Genomic DNA, 19,176 nt, shown 5'->3' with positions numbered 1-19,176 from the left:
ACTTATGTAAATGTGATATGTTTTTTATTTTTAATACATTTGCAAAAATGTCCCAAAAAACGTTTTTTTGCTTTGTCATTYTGGGGTATTGCGTGTAGATTGATGAGACAAAAAAAAACGATTTAATCAATTTTAGAATAAGGCTGTAATGTAACAAAATGTGGAAAAAGTCAAGGGTGTCTGAATACTTTCCGAATGCACTGTACCTGGGAYTCTGTAGTGTCTGGAATAAACAGGGTATATTGGACTACCAGTAATCAATTGGAAGCCAGTAATCAGAATGGTTAGTACATTTAGTACACTTAGGCTATACTACATTATATAAAGACCCATTGCAATCATGCATAAAGCCCATGGTAAGCCTCGCAGCATCGCAACCACAGACCGTATATATAAATCCCAACTCATCYTTCATCAATCAACAAGTGGTGCAGACACATTATGTTAAATTCATTAAATCTCGCGATACAAAGTCGACCCCACGGTACTTCAGTCATGTGGCTGCGTGTTGGAAAGCAAGTGAAGTCTTTCTACAGTCGTGCAGCAGAGAAAAGGACACGTATAGCGTGTCGCAGCTGATATTTTGCAATCATGGTAATATTTTGATATTTTTGCACGACATTTGAATGTTTAACCATTTAAACACCAACAAATAACTACTATTTGTGGTTACACATGCTTAGGAAAATAAGATGTTCGTGGCAAAACTGCCATTTTCAACGCTGAACTAGCTAAGCTAACTAGCTAACGTATTTGGCATATGGATTCAATTTCAGGGTGGGAAGTTGACGAGCTAGCAAGTTAAGTGATTGCATAATGTGTCGTAGTAAAACATGTAACTATTGTATGCAGTATTTACTAGTTAACTACAGTAGGTAACGTTAACTAGTGTTCCCAGCAGAGAGGTGGGCAAATGTTGGCAGCCTCGATGGTAGGCCTCTGTCTCAGTGAAAATTCTGATTTTGCGAAAGGAAATCGTGACTATCACTTAATGAACATATTAAGCAAATAGATAACAAACACATGTTTATGAACATTTGTAATACACGGTCAGCATCTAATTTAYTTCCCTTTACAAGGTGCGTAATGTTACTGCGTGTTGGTCCCATACAACACGTGGTTTGGCGCTCGTCTTGGTAAAGCATTTGGCACGGAAGTTCAACTAGGCTCACGTTACTTTTTGGGAAATACTATCAATTACCTGTATCATATCACATCGGCTGTGTCGTCTACTTGTGAAATGATTATTCTTGCCTAACATTGTTTAATTTGACCACTTGCCGTAATTTTACGCACCACGTGGATATTTCCATCATGGCTGCATACACGCGTGCAGCAGCGCTTTATCGCCCACGCCCGGTGTTTAAACAGGTTAACGCGTTTCGCTACCTACATTGTGATTTAATCATTTGGTTTCAGTCACGTTGTTTTTCTCTCCACGGTAGTTAAAATATGTAGCTAGCATTTAATAACCTGATGCGTATCTCTTCCACAGGTGCTGTTGCATGCGCTGTTCGAACATGCAGCAGGGTATGCGCTCTTCGTTGTTAAGGAGGTGGAAGAGATTGGCATGCTTTTGCCTCAGGTACGAAWAAAAAATMWATCCACAAATAACATTTGACGCAGATATACCCATATTCGTTGACGGTTGGGGAGTTAATCTTTACTCCCACTCCCCAGGTTGAYGACTGCGTTCTAAACATTGGGAAATTCAATGGCATGGTGAGCCTAGCTGCTTTCTTCCCGTTCAAGTCGGCCCAGGCTGCTCTAGATAATATTAATGCCATATCAGAGGGTGAGTTGGTTGCTTTATTTCATTTACTCAATTGTAATCCAAGCTCAGATGTAATGATGTTAAATAAAATCTGTCAATCCACTGAATGACTGTGCTGACACCAATCATCAAACCTGAACTTCTGGGCCTGGTTAATTAATTATACCAGATGGCATTAGCCAATGTGTATGTTAACACACCCACAACTAATAATACTCTTTATTTGTAGTCTATTATAATAAAAAATTGTAATTGTTTCAGGTGTGGTCCATGCTGACCTAAAGCTATTCCTAGAGACTAACCTGCCAATAGGGGGTAAGAAGAAGGCAATGCTGGGGGTAGGCGATGCCAAGATAGGAGGAGCTCTGCAAGAGGAGCTGGGCTTGGCCATCCAGACTGGAGGAGTGGTGGCAGAGATATTGAGAGGTGAGGACTCAACTTGGCTACAGTACAAGTTATTGTGTGATCTTTTAGGTTGACCAGTGTGCAGCTGGGGATGCCTGGCCTGTAGTGATGTCAAGATAATCAATCCCTGACCCTCGTGACGGTTTATACTGAAAATCTGAACGGCCGCCAATGACTCAGGTTGTGAAAATACCACCCTTGTGCATACTCACTGTCACTTACTGTTCTCCCCTGAAGGTGTGCGTCTTCACTTCCACTCCCTGGTGAAGGGGCTGACTGCCCAGGCTGCCTCCAAGGCCCAGCTTGGGCTGGGCCACAGTTACTCCAGGGCCAAGGTCAAGTTCAATGTCAACAGGTCRGACAACATGATCATCCAGTCCATTGCCCTTCTGGACCAGCTGGACAAGGACATCAACACCTTCTCCATGCGTGTGCGGTAGGTACAGCTGCTTTGATTACCAAGTCTCCCRCAAAGGAGATGTGGTACATAGTAGTAGACCCAACAACCATCCACTTACATTCTTGCTAACGGGACCAAATGATGTTTATACCAAATCTGTCAATCCCCTGAACTCTTCATGTTGAGTCTTCCATCGGTGCTGACGGTCCCTCAGTATAAATGTCAATTATGCCTTCAACCTGGTGGTTTTGACTGTCCAAAAATTCCCAACTTCTGCTCCCTCGTTCCCCTTCTGGTTTATAGTGAYTGGTATGGCTACCATTTCCCGGAGCTGATCAAGATAGTGACGGACAACTCTACATACTGCAAGATGGCCCAYCTGATTGGCAACCGAAAGGAGCTGAGCGAGGAAAGTCTGGAGAGCATGGAAGAGGTGGTGATGGACAGTGCCAAGGCCCAGTCCATCCTGGAGGCCTCACGTAGCTCCATGGGTCAGTAGCCATGTCCCACACTGTCTGTTATACGCAGGTATTAAAAACAGCCCCTTTTTTGCCCATCTAGGACCTTTAGGTGTCCTATATGACCAACACAGAGGGGTAGAGTATTATAGTTCTCTCATAAACCTGTAGTGAAGGCTCAAATCCTTCCTGCGGATCCTGTCGGGAGATACAAAATGTATATTTCAAACTTCCCTGTGGAGGTGTTTGTACAATGAACGCCTGTGTCCCTGGTATCAACGTTGCCGCTCTGCCTTTTCCCTTCCCGTGGCTTTTTGTAGGCATGGACATCTCTCCCATTGACCTGATCAACATTGAGAGGTTCTCTAACCGCGTGGTCTCACTGGCTGCCTACAGGCTGGAGCTCCAGGAGTATCTCCACTCCAAGATGGGCCAGGTGGCCCCCAACTTGGCTGCACTCATAGGAGATGTGGTATGTAGTGACCTTACAACTGTCCACTTGACACTAACGGGACCAAATGATGTTTATACCAAATCTGTCAATCCCCTGAACTCTTCATGTTGAGTCTTCCATCGGTGCTGATTGTCCCTGACACCTCTGCCACCAGTGACATGTTCACCGGCCAACCTCTGACATGTCGTCTCTTCCCCTCACCCTCTAGGTGGGAGCACGCCTGATCTCCCACGCCGGCAGCTTAACCAACCTGGCCAAGTACCCAGCTTCAACTGTGCAGATCCTGGGTGCTGAGAAGGCCCTGTTCAGGTACTGGGGCACCCCCTCCCTGCTGGGGAAACTGGCGGCTGCTGTGATGGCAGGGCTGGGGCGGAGCAGAGATGAGTGACCGGGGGTGACCCCCTCGGAGTGATCTCTCTCCGTTACGCACCCCCACAGTCTGAGCAGCCGRCCAGGGCACTAAGAGGTAGATTACTTGGCACTTTGTTCTAGTCTTGGGCCATGATAAAGAGGTTATGGCTGCATGGCTGTACTTTCATTGTTAAAATTAGGAAATGTCATGGCAACTAARACAAATTATTGAGTAATCAACACTTGCCTGTTGGGGAAACATTTGTTACCATAGCGAAGTTAACTTAAACTGGTAACCCAACAGCCATTCCCCGAACACAGGGCTCTGAAGACTCGTGGCAACACCCCCAAGTATGGCCTCATCTTCCACTCAACCTTCATTGGTCGTGCTGCTGCCAAGAACAAAGGGCGTATCTCCCGTTACCTGGCCAATAAGTGCACAATCGCCTCAAGAATCGATGCCTTTTCTGGTGAGTGATGGATGGGGTTTATCCCGTGAGAGCAGGGTTGCCTAGTAAAAGGTTGTTTCAGGGCCTGTTCATTATGACCCGCCTGGCATTATTTGCGATGATGTTCRTATTTTTCGTCAACAGTAATCCACCTCCGGGTGTATGATGGTGATMAGTTAAATACTGAGCAAAGCCTAGGTCTTGAGTATATTTTCTGGTGCCCCCTGCTGGTGAACAGTGTTATTGAATTTCTTTCCAATCTGACAGATGTGCCCACCTGTGTGTTTGGTGACAAATTGCGTGACCAGGTGGAGGAGCGCCTTTCGTTCTACGAGACGGGAGAGGCGCCCCGCAAGAACCTGGACGTCATGAAAGAGGCTGTGATACAGGTGCGCTGACATTGAAATAAGATATTTTTTGTGCGCGTTATTTTAGTACTTTCCTCAGATGTTTAGCTTATTTGCTGTGAGTGATGACAACACTTTCCCTGACTCAAATGTGGAGGGTTTACTGATTTAATGAGCCTGACACTGCACTAAAGCACATCTCCGCTGCTTCTAGCAGCCCTAAGTGGCTAGTCTCCTAGAAGTATAACCGTGCTGTTTTGCTTACCCCCTCCTAGGCCGGAGAGGTGGCAGCTGAGATAAAGATCAAATTGGCGAAAAAGGAGAAGAAACGCAGGAAGCGGGAGAAGAAGCTGGCAGCCCTCTCCACTGGTGACGGCGAAGAGGGTGATGCCAATGGCGAGGCAGAGGTAATTATTGCTTCAGCTGTCCCGTCTAACTGAAGGCATGTTTTGATTTGAGATTTGACCCTTCCACATGGTTTTGTCTCAGTGTACGACATGCTAAACTAACTTGACTCCGAACCATTGGCTGGTCCCCTACAGTGGCCCAAATCACTGAAGTGAGTCGGACATTATAGCTCTCCATATGGAAATGAGCGTAGGCRATGGAGTAATTCTGAAACGTCCTAATGTAATGATCTATGTCTTTAGGCGACTGAGAACGGCGAGGAAAAGAAGAAAAAGAAGCAGGCAGCGGAGGAAGAGGCTCCAGCAGCAGAGAACGGAGAAACACTGGCCAAGAAGAAAAAGAAAAGAAAGAGTGAGGCAATGGAGGTGGAGCCAGTGGCTGAGGAGGCTCCAGAAACCCCCCAGACCGAGAAGAAAAAGAAAAGGAAGAAAAAAGACTGATTAGCAGATTTGGCCGATAATTTTTTTTTAAAGTTCTGTACAGTTTTGTTGCTATCTTATTTTTAGCTTTGTACTTGAGGTTGTAAGCCAACTGACTTGTGTAATTAAGTTTCTCAATTTGGTTCTTTCCGCTCCCTAGTCTCAAAGTACTACAAGGCAGGTGAATATTCAGCTCAGTGCGTTGATGTTAATGTAGTAATCATCACACTTGTATGTAAATACTATCATGGACACTTTCTATCAAATATGTTCAATATAAATGTACTTTAAACCATTTTTCAAGTAAATATTATAAATGACCCGCCTGTTGTCTCTGAAATAATTCCACGTGTGGCTAGAATTGCAGCCAATTTGATATAAAAGGAGGTCATTATTCAAAGTTGTCTAAACCAGTTTGTCAACTTATCCCTATTACATTTACATTTAAGTCCATTTAGCAGACGCTCTTATCCAGAGCGACTTACAAATTGGTGCATTCACCTTATGATATCCAGTGGAACAACCACTTTACAATAGTGCATCTAACTCTTTTAAGGGGGAGGGGGGGGGTTAGAAGGATTACTTTATCCTATCCTAGGTATTCCTTAAAGAGGTGGGGTTTCAGGTGTCTCCGGAAGGTGGTGATTGACTCCGCTGACCTGGCGTCGTGAGGGAGTTTGTTCCACCATTGGGGTGCCAGAGCAGCGAACAGTTTTGACTGGGCTGAGCGGGATTGTTGCTTTTCTGTAATGGTTTGAAACTGGTGAAACACTTCAATTCGATGAAAAAGATCCTGCTTGCTGCCCTGTAAATGAGGTCTCACTGAATACAGCTAATGGAATGTTGATGACATGAAAGCGTCTAACCTCACATTTTCCTAAGACATGGGCAGGAAGCTTAATTTAACAGTGAAATACCATGCTATTGAGTGAACATTTGGYCAGTCTTGATGCTATCTAGTGGCCAAAATCAATTATCCTGTACCATAATGCACATGTGTTATTCTACGAATATCACTTTACATGGGCAAGATTTCACCTGTATTAGTGTTTTCTATGCAACATTTATTTTGGTTCTAGGGGGGAATAATACAGAACTTTTATTTGTTGGACAATTAAGGATTAAACCAATTGCAGTGAGCTCAAAGTATTGGGACAATAGTTTRTCATCCTTATTGGGTGAACCGTTTAAATTACAGTACTTTAGTCACAAGCTTGATGTAATCATTAGATTTTGGGGGGATGAAAATACCCTCTAACCTCAGTCATTTCAAATCGCTAGAGTAGAGACAAAACGCTATCCCAATACTTTCAGCTCGCTGTATAAAGGTGGGGTAAAAACAAGCTATCAATTACCCTCAATAGAAAAGAGTTCACAGATGTGTGAAATTATGCTTAGCGGTAATGTACATCAGGTTCATGTGTGCATACAAAAATCATCCACGCCACATGCTTGTTCAAGTACTGTATATTCACCAACTTCATAATTACTTCTCCATGATATTTGATTCCTATCATCCTTCAAAAAAATCTTTACCAAATTTCATGTCCTACTAATACATATATACTGTATAAATACATACATAAATATATTTTACATACAACAGCCATACATTTTTAAAGGGGAATATTGAGTGGGGGGGGGGTGGTAGTGTTTTAGCCTGGTGCTGTAAAATACTTTTGTCTCCCCCCCCCCCTCTGGTCTGATAAGTCAAGATAGGTGGGCATGATGCAGTGTGTACACACACAGCCCTGTCAGTTGCCCCAGTATGGGGAGCTGCCGTAGCTGGACTTGTTGACCTGGCTCTTCTGCTGCATGCTGCTAGACTGGCCTCGCTGGCTAGGACCTCCCTGCATACAGAGACAGAGGACAGCGTCACAGACTGGATATGGCCAGCACAAGTACCACACTGATATAGACATGTAAACCAGAGGTAGGCAAAGTGATGGCTAGTGTGGGTGCAGGCTTTTGTTAAAATAAAACTGATTCACCAAATCAGTCTTGATTGAAGACTTGAGTAGAATCGGGTGTTACTGCTTGGCTCGAACAAAAGCCTACAAGCACAGGGTAGGATTGCCCACCACTGATCTAACCAGTGTCTTCATGTTAACACAATGTTGTAGACTATGGGTGAATGTGTTACCTGTCCGTCCTGTGCCAGATGATGGTGCAGCATCTGGGAGTGGGGTTGCTGGTGGGCAGGCTGCAGGATGTGGAGGAAGGGGGCGGGAGCGTAGCCACCCGGGGCCCCTCCAGGACCCCCCATAGCCGAAGGCAGGTTGAAGGGAGGGGGAGTCCCCGCATGGAATCCCTGCTTATCAAAGGACTGGAAACAGACAATTGGAGAGCAAGGTCAGTGATTAGATTTATCTGGGAAAAAACGACCATGGAGAAAAAAAATACCATAACACCGTTAAGCTCTGACAAAGGACTAYAATTGAAATCATAACTGATAAGAGAGTATTGTGTTCGTGTATGATCCCAGGGAGATAAGCCCTGATGGACTAATGGGTATCGTAATGATGTACAATGGAAAAAATCTAAACGCAACATGTAAAGTGTTGGTCCCATGTTTCKTGAGCTGAAATAAAAGATCCCAGAAATGTTCCATACACACAAAAAGCTCTCAAATTATGCCCTTATTTTTTCCCCCCCCCTTTGCCAAGATAATCCATCCACCTGACAGGTGTGGCACATCAAGAGGCTGATTAAACAGCATGATCATTACACAGGTGCACCTTGTGCTGGGGACAATAAAAGGCCACTAAAATGTGCAGTTTTGTCACACAAACAATGTAATTGGCATGCTGACTGCAGGAATGCTCATCAGAGCTGTAATGTTAATTTCTCTACCATAAGCCGCCTCAAACAATGTTTTAGAGAAATTGTCTGTCTGTCCAACCGACCTCACAACTMCAGACCATGTSTCAACATGTAGGTGAGCGGTTTAATGTCAACGTTGTGAACAGAGTGCTCCATGGTGTCGCTGAGGTTATGGTATGGGCGGGCATAAGCTATGGACAATGAACACAATTGCATTTTATCAATGGCAATTTGAATGCAGAGATACTGTGACGAGATCCTGAGGCCCATTGTTGCGTCATTCATCCGCCGCCATCACCTCATTTTTCAGCATGATAATGCATGGCCCCATGTCACAAAGATCTGTACACAATTCCTGGAAGCTGAAAATGTCCCATTCTACCATGGCCTGTATACTCACCAGACATGTCACCCATTGTGTATGTTTGGGATGCTCTAGATCGATGTGTACGACAGCGTGTTTCCGTTCCAGCTAATATCGAGGAATTTCGCAAAGCCATTGAATAGGAGTGGGACAACATTCCACAGGRCACAATCAACTCTATGCGAAGGAGACATGTCGCGCTGCATGAGGCAAATGGTGGTCACACCAGATACTGAGTGGTTTTCCAATCCATACTTAAAAAAWATATATATATCTGTGACCAACAGATGCATATCTGTATTCCCAGTCGTGAAATCCATAGATTAGTGCCTAATTWATTTATTTCAATTGACTGATTTCCTTATATGAACTGTAACTCAGTAAAATCTTAGAAACTGTTGCGTTTATATTTTGTTTCAGTATAAATAAAAATCTGAAACACAAACATAAAACATCTCACCTGGGTCTTGTTGTAAACACTTCCACTGATTTCTGGGACCCCGGAGTTGCCTGACGTCACAGAGATGCCGCCTAGCATACGATAAAATATTTAAATAGTTGAACAAACATTCGTATCACAGTCAAAAGCATGACTTAATGCCTCTTAAAATCAGAACAGCTTATGACTTTTGCCCAATACTGATATGAAATAATGTCATTGAAATGGCAATATTATTTATTTCACCAGGCAAGTTCTCATTTTTAATAATAGAAATACATTTTAAAAAACACCACAAGAGTTAGAACCGTTCAAGCATGGTAACGATATGGGGTCAGATGACCAGGATTTAATGGGAGGGTGATGTACCTTTACCGGGGCCTGTAGCAGCAGATTTGGCCTGGCTCTGGGAGGAGTTGCTATAGCCCTTGCTATAGTCTACTCCTGCTTGGCCCTGGGTCAGGTCCTCATACCCTGAGACCAAAACAACAACATACTGACATCAACTCTCTTTTCCACAGTGGTCAACTAGATTGTTGGTGTGTGTCTCCCTCTCTCACGGTAACCAACCTGAGCTGAAGGTGTGCTGGCCGTAGCCGCTGGGCTGCTGCTGCTGGAAGGGGCTGGCTGAGGGGTTTCCCAGACCCACACCGTGCTGCTTGGCTGGCCCCTGTCCCTGGGGCATGAACATGGTGTGGCCGTACTGGAAGGCAGCGCCAGGCATCCCGGGGTAGTAGGGCAGGCCTGTGTAGCTGTAGCCTGGCGGGAGGAAGGCCTGCTGCTGCTGGCTGTTGTGGTGGCCCTGGGGTTGGCCTTGAGGCTGGGGCTGGGGGGGTTGTGGCTGGGCCTGGTTCTGCCCTTGGCTCTGGCCCTGTTGGGGCTGCTGTTGGGCTGACAAGCTGCTAGGCGCAGGGGAGGTGGAGTCACCCCTGCCAAACTTTGTGACTTCACCTGCAGAGGAAGGGAAAGGAGGGAAGATTACCAAAAGCGTGAGACATGGTAAAGATGTCCCCCGGGGGTGTGTGATTGTACCTGTTACTATTTTAGCAGACTAAACATGAACGATATTCCCTTTATTATCCCCCTCAGCTCCATAGCCATGGAACTATTGTCAAACTAGTGTATAATTCCAGGACCTACTTCCAAAAGTTTCAAAACAGTTGACCAAAAAGGTTTGACAGTAGCGCTGCTAGAGTTGCTTACCTGAGTAGGGGTTATTGGCGAGGCTCCCATCTCTGCCAGAGAGTGCTGCGGGACCAGGGAATGTGATTCCGTAGTAATCCTGCAAAGAGGGCTTTACACAGAGAGAGACCGGATCAGTAACATAGAAATCCAAACCTGTCTAATTGGAATGAATGGCAGTAGAGTAGTAGCCTGGTTGCAGTCTCTGTTCAGCTATTACGTTCCACTGCTTGCCACTCCTGTCTCTTTGCCAAAGAGACTGGCCTTCCGGTAATCTTTAAATATGAACATTTATCATTAATGAACTTGAGGAGATCAGAGGATTTGATTCTGATTTGATAACCCTCACAGCTATCATCCAATCACAATGTTTATGCAAATTAGACTGATAGGAAAACATTCTAACTTATTTCATAGATATGATTGGAAACATTCTAACATTGGGCATTCTAATCTAATACATTTCATTGTAAACATAAACATTGGCGCGGGAAAAACAGAGGATTCGGATTCCCCTTTATTGCATTTTTACCACRAGCCAATGTGATCAAAACACACCAGAGAAGCTCTCGCAATTCAAACTTCCCCACCAGTTCACTGTGTGAACGCTGTAGCTTATTTTATATCTAGCAAGCAAGAACAAGGTGCTTTTTTCCCTTAAATCTATACAGTACCAGTCAAAAGTTTGGACACACCGACTCATTCAAGGGTTTTTCTTTATTTGTACTATTTTCTACATTGTAGAATAATAGTGAAGACATCAAAACTATGAAGTAACACATGGAATCATGTAGTAACCAAAAAAGTGTTAAACAAATCAAAATCGATTTTATATTTGAGATTCTTCAAAGTAGCCACCCTTTGCTTTGATGACAGCTTTGCACACTCTTGGCAATCTCTCAGACAGAAATACTCCTCAGCACCCCTCCACAGACAATCCCGCAGATGAAGCCGGATGTGGAGGTCCTGGGCTGGTGTGGGTACACATGGTCTGCGGTTGTGAGGCAGGTTGGATGTACAGCCAAATTCTCTAAAACGACGTTGGAGGCGGCTTATGGTAAAGGAATGAACATTCAATTCTCTGGCAACAGCTCTGGTGGACATTTCTGTAGTCAGCATGCCAATTGCACGCTCCCTCAAAACTTGAGACATCTGTGGCATTGTGTTGTGTGACAAAACGGCACATTTTAGAGTGGTCTTTTATTGTCCCCAGCACAAGGTGCACCTGTGTAATGATCATGCTTATTAATCAGCTTCTTGATATGCCACACCTGTCAGGTGGATGGATTATCTTGGCAAAGGAGAAATGCTCACTAACAGGGATGTAAACAAATTTGTGCACAAACATTTGAGAGAAATAAGCTTTTTGTTCATTTTGAAAATCTCTGGGATCTTTTATTTCAGCTCATGGGATCAACACTTTACATGTTGCGTTTATATTTTTGTTCAGTATATATTGCTACTTCTGGGACACGCATTGTGATAGGCTACTGGTTCAGGAGCTATAAGAGGAAGAGAGAGAGGATGGAAGAGAGAGAGGCCAATGGAGATGCCAGCGTTTGAATTGTGCAAGAACGGAACAGTGAAGACAGAGATCTGTAAGTTATAAGTGAATTAGGCTGGGCTATTAAACTATCATTCGTATGCTAGCCTATATACACTCCTCAAAAAAATAAAGGGAACACTTAAACAACACAATGTAACTCCAAGTCAATCACACTTCTGTGAAATCAAACTGTCCACTTAGGAAGCAACACTGATTGACAATAAATTTCACATGCTGTTGTGCAAATGTAATAGACAACAGGTGGAAATTATAGGCAATTAGCGAGACACCCCCAATAAAGGAGTGGTTCTGCAGGTGGTGACACAGACCGACTTCTCAGTTCCTAGTCTTCCTGGCTGATGTTTTGGTCACTTTTGAATGCTGGCGGTGCTTTCACTCTAGTGGTAGCATGAGACGGAGTCTACAACCCACAAAGTGGCTCAGGTAGTGCAGCTCATCCAGGATGGCACATCAATGCGAGCTGTGGCAAGAAGGTTTGCTGTGTCTGTCAGCGTAGTGTCCAGAATGGAGGCGCTACAGGACACAGGCCAGTACATCAGGAGACGTGGAGGAGGCCGTAGGAGGGCAACAACCAGGCAGCAGGACCGCTACCTCCGCCTTTGTGCAAGGAGGAGCAGGAGGAGCACTGCCAGAGCCCTGCAAAAGACCTCCAGCAGGCCACAAATGTGCATGTGTCTGCTCAAACGGTTCAGAAACAGACCTCATGAGGGTGGTATGAGGGCCCGACGTCCACAGGTGGGGTTGTGCTTACAGCCAACACCGTGCAGGACGTTTGGCATTTGCCAGAGAACACCAAGATTGGCAAATTCGCCACTGCGCCCTGTGCTCTTCACAGATGAAAGCAGGTTCACACTGAGCACATGTGACAGACGTGACAGAGTCTGGAGACGCCGTGGAGAACGTTCTGCTGCCTGCAACATCCTCCAGCATGACCGGTTTGCGCGTGGGTCAGTCATGGTGTGGGGTGGCATTTCTTTGGAGGCCGCACAGCCCTCCATGGGCTCGCCAGAGGTAGCCTGACTGCCATTAGGTACCGAGATGAGATCCTCAGACCCCTTGTGAGACCATATGCTGGTGGCGGTTGGCCCTGGGTTCCTCCTAATGCAAGACAATGCTAGACCTCATGTGCTGGAGTGTGTCAGCAGTTCTTGCAAGAGGAAGGCATTGATGCTATGGACTGGCCCGCCCGTTCCCAGACCTGAATCCAATTGAGCACATCTGGGACATCATGTCTCGCTCCATCCACCAACGCCAGTTGCACCACAGACTGTCCAGGAGTTGGCGGATGCTTTAGTCCAGGTCTGGGAGGAGATCCCTCAGGAGACCATCCGCCACCTCATCAGGAGCATGCCCAGGCGTTGTAGGGAGGTCATACAGGCACGTGGAGCCCACACACACTACTGAGCCTCATTTTGACTTGTTTTAAGGACATTACATCAAAGTTGGATCAGCCTATAGTGTGGTTTTCCCCTTTTTTTTGAGTGTGACTCCAAATCCAGACCTCCATGGGTTGATAAATTTGATTCCCATTGATAATTTGTGTGATTTTGTTGTCAGCACATTCAACTATGTAAAGAAAAAAGTATTTAATAAGAATATTTCATTCATTCAGATCTAGGATGTGTTATTTTAGTGTTCCCTTAATTTTTTTGAGCAGTGTATATTAGGCCTTGCCTACTACACTGAATCAAAGCGATCAGCATCTGTGAAATTCATCCAGAGACAAAAACAAGATCTGTCTGATGTGCCAAAGAAATGAAGACGAACATCACCAAATGTGTCAGTTTAATTAAATGTGCAACAAAAAAAAAGTGTAGTGCCTAGGCCTATTTGAGACCCTGGCTGTTGACGTAGGCAATGGATCACAAAGCAGGGACTGGAGCTACTTTTCGGAAATGGCATTTTCAAGTGCATGCGCACTGTCCGGCAGCTCACATCAGCAGGAGGGGTAGCCTTATCATTAGGAGTGATGTCTAACGTGGATCGCTAAAATAATGATTATGATCACATTTACTCAACTTAAATATTAGGCCTATGGGGGACACCTAGACATTTGTCAGCCAAGCCCGAGTGATCAGTGTAGCCTTTTATCGTCCAGACATGTTGAAATATCTTCACGCTTAGAATAAAAACCACCAAGCTTCCATCGTCGACTCAATTGAATGAAGAATAAAAAAAATCTGAATTACCGGGGGGAAGTTTGGAAAAACTAATGTCCATTCAGAAAGTTTCCTAAAGTAGCCTGTCTGGATTCCATCTCTTAATTAGAGGAGAGAAAAATAACATAACTGAAGTGAGCATAACACAATTGTAAAAATGTAAGCAAGTCCCGATCAGGAAATACGAGGAATGGCGACAAGTGCCAGTTTTGCGCTACTTTCCTCATTAATAGGATGTAACCGAAGCAAAAGTAGCTCGATTGAATCTTATGGACTAATACAGTATTTTCTGTATCATTATTTCTCGCTCTCTCTCTCAATACGGAGTCCTTTCTAGCCACTTTGAACAACATGATTTTGCATTGACACCGCCTTCTCACAAGGCAATGACCACAGCCTGTTATAACAGTATTATTAATTGTTGTTCTTCAAATTCAAATTCTATATTGCGCCAAATTTGCACGCAACCCATGTTCCATAACGTTGTCATGGAAAATAGAAATGCTTCCAACTACCAATCAGAAACTGCGCCGTAAATCCCCCCCTGTATATTGAACGTTGAGATTACCGAAAYGCCAGTCTGTTAGCTAAAAAGACTGGTACACAGACTAGTAGAGTAGGGTGTTCAATCAAAAACGCATCTTTTSACCTATTGGTAAACTTATGTGTAGATAATCCTCTAAGAAAACCATAATCCGTTCAAAAGTAATGTTTGTTTTTTTACCCTTGTAGGATGGCCAAAATTGGGCGACTAAATCAGACAAAAAAAGTGGTAAAAAAATAAATAAATCTGGAAAATAGCATTGTGTCAGCTAGGCTGGATGCTGTGCGAGAATTAAGGCCAACTGACAGGCTCACTGTTGAACTTCTAGAATCCGGAGGACATAAAACAATATAGAGGTGAGATAGATATCGATTTTGAGACATGACATACAATATTTTTCTATTTTATTATACACTTTTCATATTAATATGAAATTCCTGTTCTTTTTCATAGATTTCTCACAAAAACAATATGTAGGGAAGTGCCAAGTGCCAAGATGGAGGCAAGGTGGCTTCAAAACCGCGCCCCCTGTCAGTCATTAGTGCATATATAAATCATTGAGGCTCACCATAGGCAGTCTGGACTGTAGCATGTGGAGGTCCTCATAGCCGTAGATCTGCTGTGGAACACATGGCAAATACAGTCACTTGAATGGATCATACACCCAAATAACAAAATATGTTTCTTTACTTTGAAAGCAGGGAAAGGAAAAGCGGGATAACCTAGTCAGTTGTACAACTGAATGCATTCAACTGAAATGTGTCTTCRGCATTTAACCCAACCCCTCTGAACCAGAGAGGTGCGCGGGGCTGCCATAATCAACAACCACGTCTTCTGCGCCCGGGGAACAGTGGGTTAACTAACTGCCTTGCTCAGGGGCAGAAAGACAGATTTTTACCTTGTCAGCTCGAGGATTCGGTCCAGCAACCTTTCAGTTACTGGCCCAACGCTCTAACCACTAGGCCAGGAGAGACAGTGACACACAAACACACACAATAGTTACCGGGTAGGCAGGCAGCAGGCCTCCTGGGCCCATGATGTACTGGTTGGGCAGTAGTGGGGGAACCCCCTGAGACAGGTTAGGAGGAGCTTTACCTGAAAAACACAAGAACACACACTGCCCTCACACACTGCTATCTAGACAGAATTACAGTGTCACTTATAGTCTTTATGTTTGTGTTTTAATATGTAGGTGAACGTGACTGTACGAGTGTGTGTATACATTTGTGCGTGCGCACGTATATTCATGCATGTTTGTGTGTATGTTTGCGCGTACCAGTTGAGGAGGAGAGCAGCGGTGCGGTCCTGGGGGCCGAGGAGAGGTTCGATTGGGCCGTGGTCCCGTTGGCACTGAGCCCCAGTGCTTGGCTGGCGTGATGCCCGCTGCCACCCATGCTACTGACCATGCTGTTCATGTGGCTCATGGTGCCCATGATGTGATCCATGCCGCTGTTGACCTGGTGGAGTGACTGGGCTGGGGCCTGGGCTGGGGCAGAGGAGTAGGAGCCAGACGAGGCTGCCAGAGAGCTCACACTACTGTCTACACTGGTATACTACATAGAGAGGTAGAGTGAGAGAAAGAGAGAAACTGAGAGAGTTAGTTACAGAGGAGGTTGTACTCTGCATGGTCATCTCTTAAAAGAAGTGTGTGTGTCTGTGTGTTGAACAGTACTCACAGTGAGAGAGGAATGACTACTGCTGCCATGGCTACAATAGAGATAGAGATAGAGATAGAGATAGAGATAAGAGAGAGAGAGAGAGAGGAGAGAGAGAGAGAGAGAGAGAAGAGAGAGACATTCATGAATGTCCTTAATATCCCCATTTGCCTTCTGCTCTTGATTTAGATATATTTACAATCAAGCATATTAATATAAATTGACCGAAGAAACTAACTGCATTTCTATCCTATAATGGCAAAACTTGGAATTCTGTATGTATAAATTGTCTGTAACTCACGTCAATGCAAGCACACATTCTAAGACGTAAAGGCAAGTGCGTGTTACCTGCTGAGTGGTGCCAGGCTGGCAGAGGGCATGTCGTGTGGCAGACTGGGGAGTGCTGAGCTGTGGGGGGGTATGGAGGAGTTCATGAGAGCAGAGGGGGCAGGGGCACTGCTGGTACTGATGCTCAGACAGGGAGACTCCGGCTTTGGCGTAGAGGAGGCTGACGAAGCTGGGGAGAGAAAGAGGGAAACAATCAATTAAAAAACACAAATCCTGAGGTCAACTGACAAAAWGAGCAGCACTGAATGAATTAAATGTGTAACTTACGGTCCATAGCAGACGRCCTCACACCGTTCAGACCGTTCTGTTGAGACGAGCAACAGTTAACATTGGATTCTTCACCCATGTCAACTTATCTTTATTATCCCAACAGTTCGAAATGCATTTATCATTCATATTTCATACAAAACAAATTATGTGTCTTATTATTACACAACCCAGGACACTGAGACTGTGTGGGAGGTCTGAGTCCTGTTCATTAGGGCACACCATAGCCAAAACCTTCTGCAACAGAACACAAAAACAACCGATTCTTATAGGACAAGTTCAGGTAGTCTATCCCGGTTTCTGGACGTTTTCTTCCATTTGGTGCCTAATGAATACCACCCTGTTGGCCTGCAGTGTTCGTTATGGCTTACATTAGCCAAACTTAGACTCACCATGATTGGCCCAGGTYCCTCTTTGCTCTGGGAGAAGGCCAGGTGTGAGTGAGGGGCCACAGGCCCACAGTCATAACCGCTCCCCACTGAGACAAAGGGAGACGTGGAAGAGGGCACCGAGGAGGAGATGGAGGAGGATGGAGTGGAGGAGCTGACTGTACCCATAGAGGGGGCCAGGCCGGGCATGGGCACCGATGGGGAGTGGTAGACAGGCTCAGAGGATGAGAGAGGGAGGGGGACGGAAAGAGGGGTGCTCATAGATTCACTGGAGACAAACCGAGAAGGAGGTTTAAGTTAAACTATGTCGAGACACTTTAAAATGTATAATAAGAAGACTTCGCATGGACTTCTAGGGTGAGCTAGCATGGTCTTCAATCTGTTGACCACCCCTGGGGTGTGTTCAGGAGTGCAAAATAACAGAATATACACAAGAAATTGTGCTGAAGAGATCAGACTGTCTGAGGCAAAATGTGGAATCATGTAAACTGGTTACTTTTTCTGTCTGTAACTTTCCCCTCACTGAATACACCCGCGGTGGAGATTGTGACCCACCTGAGGGGATTGGAATAGAGGCTAGTCTGGCTCTGTGGGGCCGGGGTGGACTCCCTGGAGCCCCCGGTGACACACGTCTCCACGGGGCCAAAGTCCGGCATGGCCGCCTCCGAGCCAAAGTCCAGTGCTCCGAACTGAACGTTAAGACCGGGGACGTCGGCAGAGCCAGGCATTTCCACCGCCGACGAGGGGATCTGGAGTGGAGGGGAAAGCTGTTACTCAGAGGGGACTCATTGTCAGGAAACATCTTTATTATTCACAATCCTTGCGTTTGAGAGAATCGGATTGTGTCAGGATCTGCACAGATTTGCTAATCTTGATCGCCAATCCCCTCAAACACCCTTAGCTTCTTCATTTAGAGCAGTGCTCTTCAACGCTGGAAATTGACCAATTAAGCATCAAGACCTTGATTAGATCAATCAGATGTGTTTGTACTCACCTAAAACAAGAACCTTGATAGCCAAGGTTGACCATTCCTGTCCTAAACACTGGGTGAAGCCCAATTCCTTCCTTGATTCCTCCTGTCCTTGATTCCTTGACCTCACACAGGGAATCGAGGAAATATTTGTCTGTGGTTCCTTTTACCTTAGAGGTGGGAGGTATCCTTCGTTTCTGGGCCTTTAGCTGAGGAACGCGGTGCTGCTGCAGCGAGTTGCTGCCTTGAGGGTCCGGCCCGGCGCTGGGGGCAGGCTTTGCACCGATGGTGGCCAGGGGGGGTCCCTGGATAGGGGAGGGTGATTGGGCTGGGCTGGGCTGGCGAGCAATGGGCAGAGAGGGGGCGCCATGTCTCTGGGCCAGCTGGCTCAGCACCAGGGATGGCTCAGGCTGCAGCTTAAAGTCCCCTGGAGGGCGAACACACAAATACAGATCAGTCAGGCATACGGAACCACCACATACAGACACATGGCCATTTAACAAAAAAAGCAATATGACAGGTATTTGTCCGATAGATTATTTTGGTAAATCTGTGTTACTCACGGCTGAAGTGGGAGATGTGTGAGGAGGATGTGGCGCTGGGCTCTGGGGCCTTGATATCCCAGCTTGAAGTGGAAGGCGGTGGGAGAACAGGGGGGGCTCCTCCTAGCCCTGGGAGTCTACTCCCCAGAGAGGTGTTGCTGGCCCCCTGAGTGCTGGGAGGGGGGGCTGCCTGGGAGGATGGGAGAGGACCCAGGCCCGGGCCCTTCAGCTGCTCCAAGATCTGGGCCCCCGGACTGGACTGACTCCTCTTAGACTGGCCCAGGTCCCCGAAACCTGCCCCTAGCACTGACGACTGGCAGACAGAAGGAGAGAGTTGAGTGAATGGGGCCCTATGTTAATACAAGCAAAATATGGCAACCAAGTAAGGGAAATACCACTTGACTTTTTCAAAATGTTGTTAGGTTACAGCCTTATTCTAAAATGGATTAAATTGTTTTTTTT

General features: G+C 45.6%; 2 protein-coding genes and 2 non-coding genes across 8 annotated transcripts in view; 3 read left to right on the top strand and 1 right to left on the bottom strand.

The window, feature by feature from the left end:
• The first annotated feature begins 486 nt into the window (after nucleotides 1–486).
• Nucleotides 487–5,785, top strand: LOC111962736 (nucleolar protein 56). Its single transcript, XM_023986045.2, has 12 exons — nucleotides 487–594; nucleotides 1,496–1,585; nucleotides 1,681–1,795; nucleotides 2,036–2,200; nucleotides 2,417–2,615; nucleotides 2,883–3,070; nucleotides 3,358–3,509; nucleotides 3,700–3,800; nucleotides 4,164–4,312; nucleotides 4,559–4,680; nucleotides 4,914–5,045; nucleotides 5,289–5,785. The coding sequence occupies exons 1-12, from the start codon at nucleotides 592–594 to the stop codon at nucleotides 5,484–5,486; spliced, it is 1,614 nt and encodes a 537-aa protein (XP_023841813.1). The 5' UTR covers nucleotides 487–591; the 3' UTR covers nucleotides 5,487–5,785.
• On the top strand, nucleotides 3,129–3,253 carry LOC111971177 (small nucleolar RNA SNORA26). The gene has a single exon (XR_002878238.1). It is a non-coding gene; the product is annotated as a small nucleolar RNA SNORA26 (small nucleolar RNA).
• On the top strand, nucleotides 4,756–4,822 carry LOC111971103 (small nucleolar RNA SNORD57). Its single transcript, XR_002878218.1, has one exon. It is a non-coding gene; the product is annotated as a small nucleolar RNA SNORD57 (small nucleolar RNA).
• Nucleotides 5,786–6,916: 1,131 nt separating the features above from the next.
• ubap2a (ubiquitin associated protein 2a) overlaps nucleotides 6,917–19,176 on the bottom strand; it is a 50,189-nt gene continuing 37,929 nt past the window's right edge. For all 5 annotated transcript variants that reach the window (XM_023986018.1, XM_070443168.1, XM_070443165.1 and 2 more), the window contains exons 12-27: nucleotides 18,736–19,027; nucleotides 18,343–18,599; nucleotides 17,758–17,951; nucleotides 17,206–17,470; nucleotides 16,814–16,850; nucleotides 16,547–16,715; nucleotides 16,220–16,250; nucleotides 15,820–16,096; nucleotides 15,547–15,638; nucleotides 15,112–15,162; nucleotides 10,295–10,385; nucleotides 9,662–10,042; nucleotides 9,461–9,565; nucleotides 9,113–9,183; nucleotides 7,609–7,791; nucleotides 6,917–7,315 (exon numbers count right to left, since the gene is read on the bottom strand). In XM_023986018.1, the coding sequence (XP_023841786.1) occupies nucleotides 7,220–7,315; nucleotides 7,609–7,791; nucleotides 9,113–9,183; nucleotides 9,461–9,565; nucleotides 9,662–10,042; nucleotides 10,295–10,385; nucleotides 15,112–15,162; nucleotides 15,547–15,638; nucleotides 15,820–16,096; nucleotides 16,220–16,250; nucleotides 16,547–16,715; nucleotides 16,814–16,850; nucleotides 17,206–17,470; nucleotides 17,758–17,951; nucleotides 18,343–18,599; nucleotides 18,736–19,027 (2,592 nt within the window). In that variant the 3' untranslated portion in view covers nucleotides 6,917–7,219. The remainder of the gene's footprint in view (nucleotides 7,316–7,608; nucleotides 7,792–9,112; nucleotides 9,184–9,460; nucleotides 9,566–9,661; nucleotides 10,043–10,294; nucleotides 10,386–15,111; nucleotides 15,163–15,546; nucleotides 15,639–15,819; nucleotides 16,097–16,219; nucleotides 16,251–16,546; nucleotides 16,716–16,813; nucleotides 16,851–17,205; nucleotides 17,471–17,757; nucleotides 17,952–18,342; nucleotides 18,600–18,735; nucleotides 19,028–19,176) is intronic.

The sequence above is a fragment of the Salvelinus sp. IW2-2015 genome, linkage group LG1, assembly GCF_002910315.2.
Source record: "Salvelinus sp. IW2-2015 linkage group LG1, ASM291031v2, whole genome shotgun sequence".
Lineage (NCBI taxonomy): Eukaryota > Metazoa > Chordata > Actinopteri > Salmoniformes > Salmonidae > Salvelinus > Salvelinus sp. IW2-2015.
Note: the sequence above shows the minus strand (reverse complement) of the source record. Positions and strands in the feature narration are given on the sequence as shown.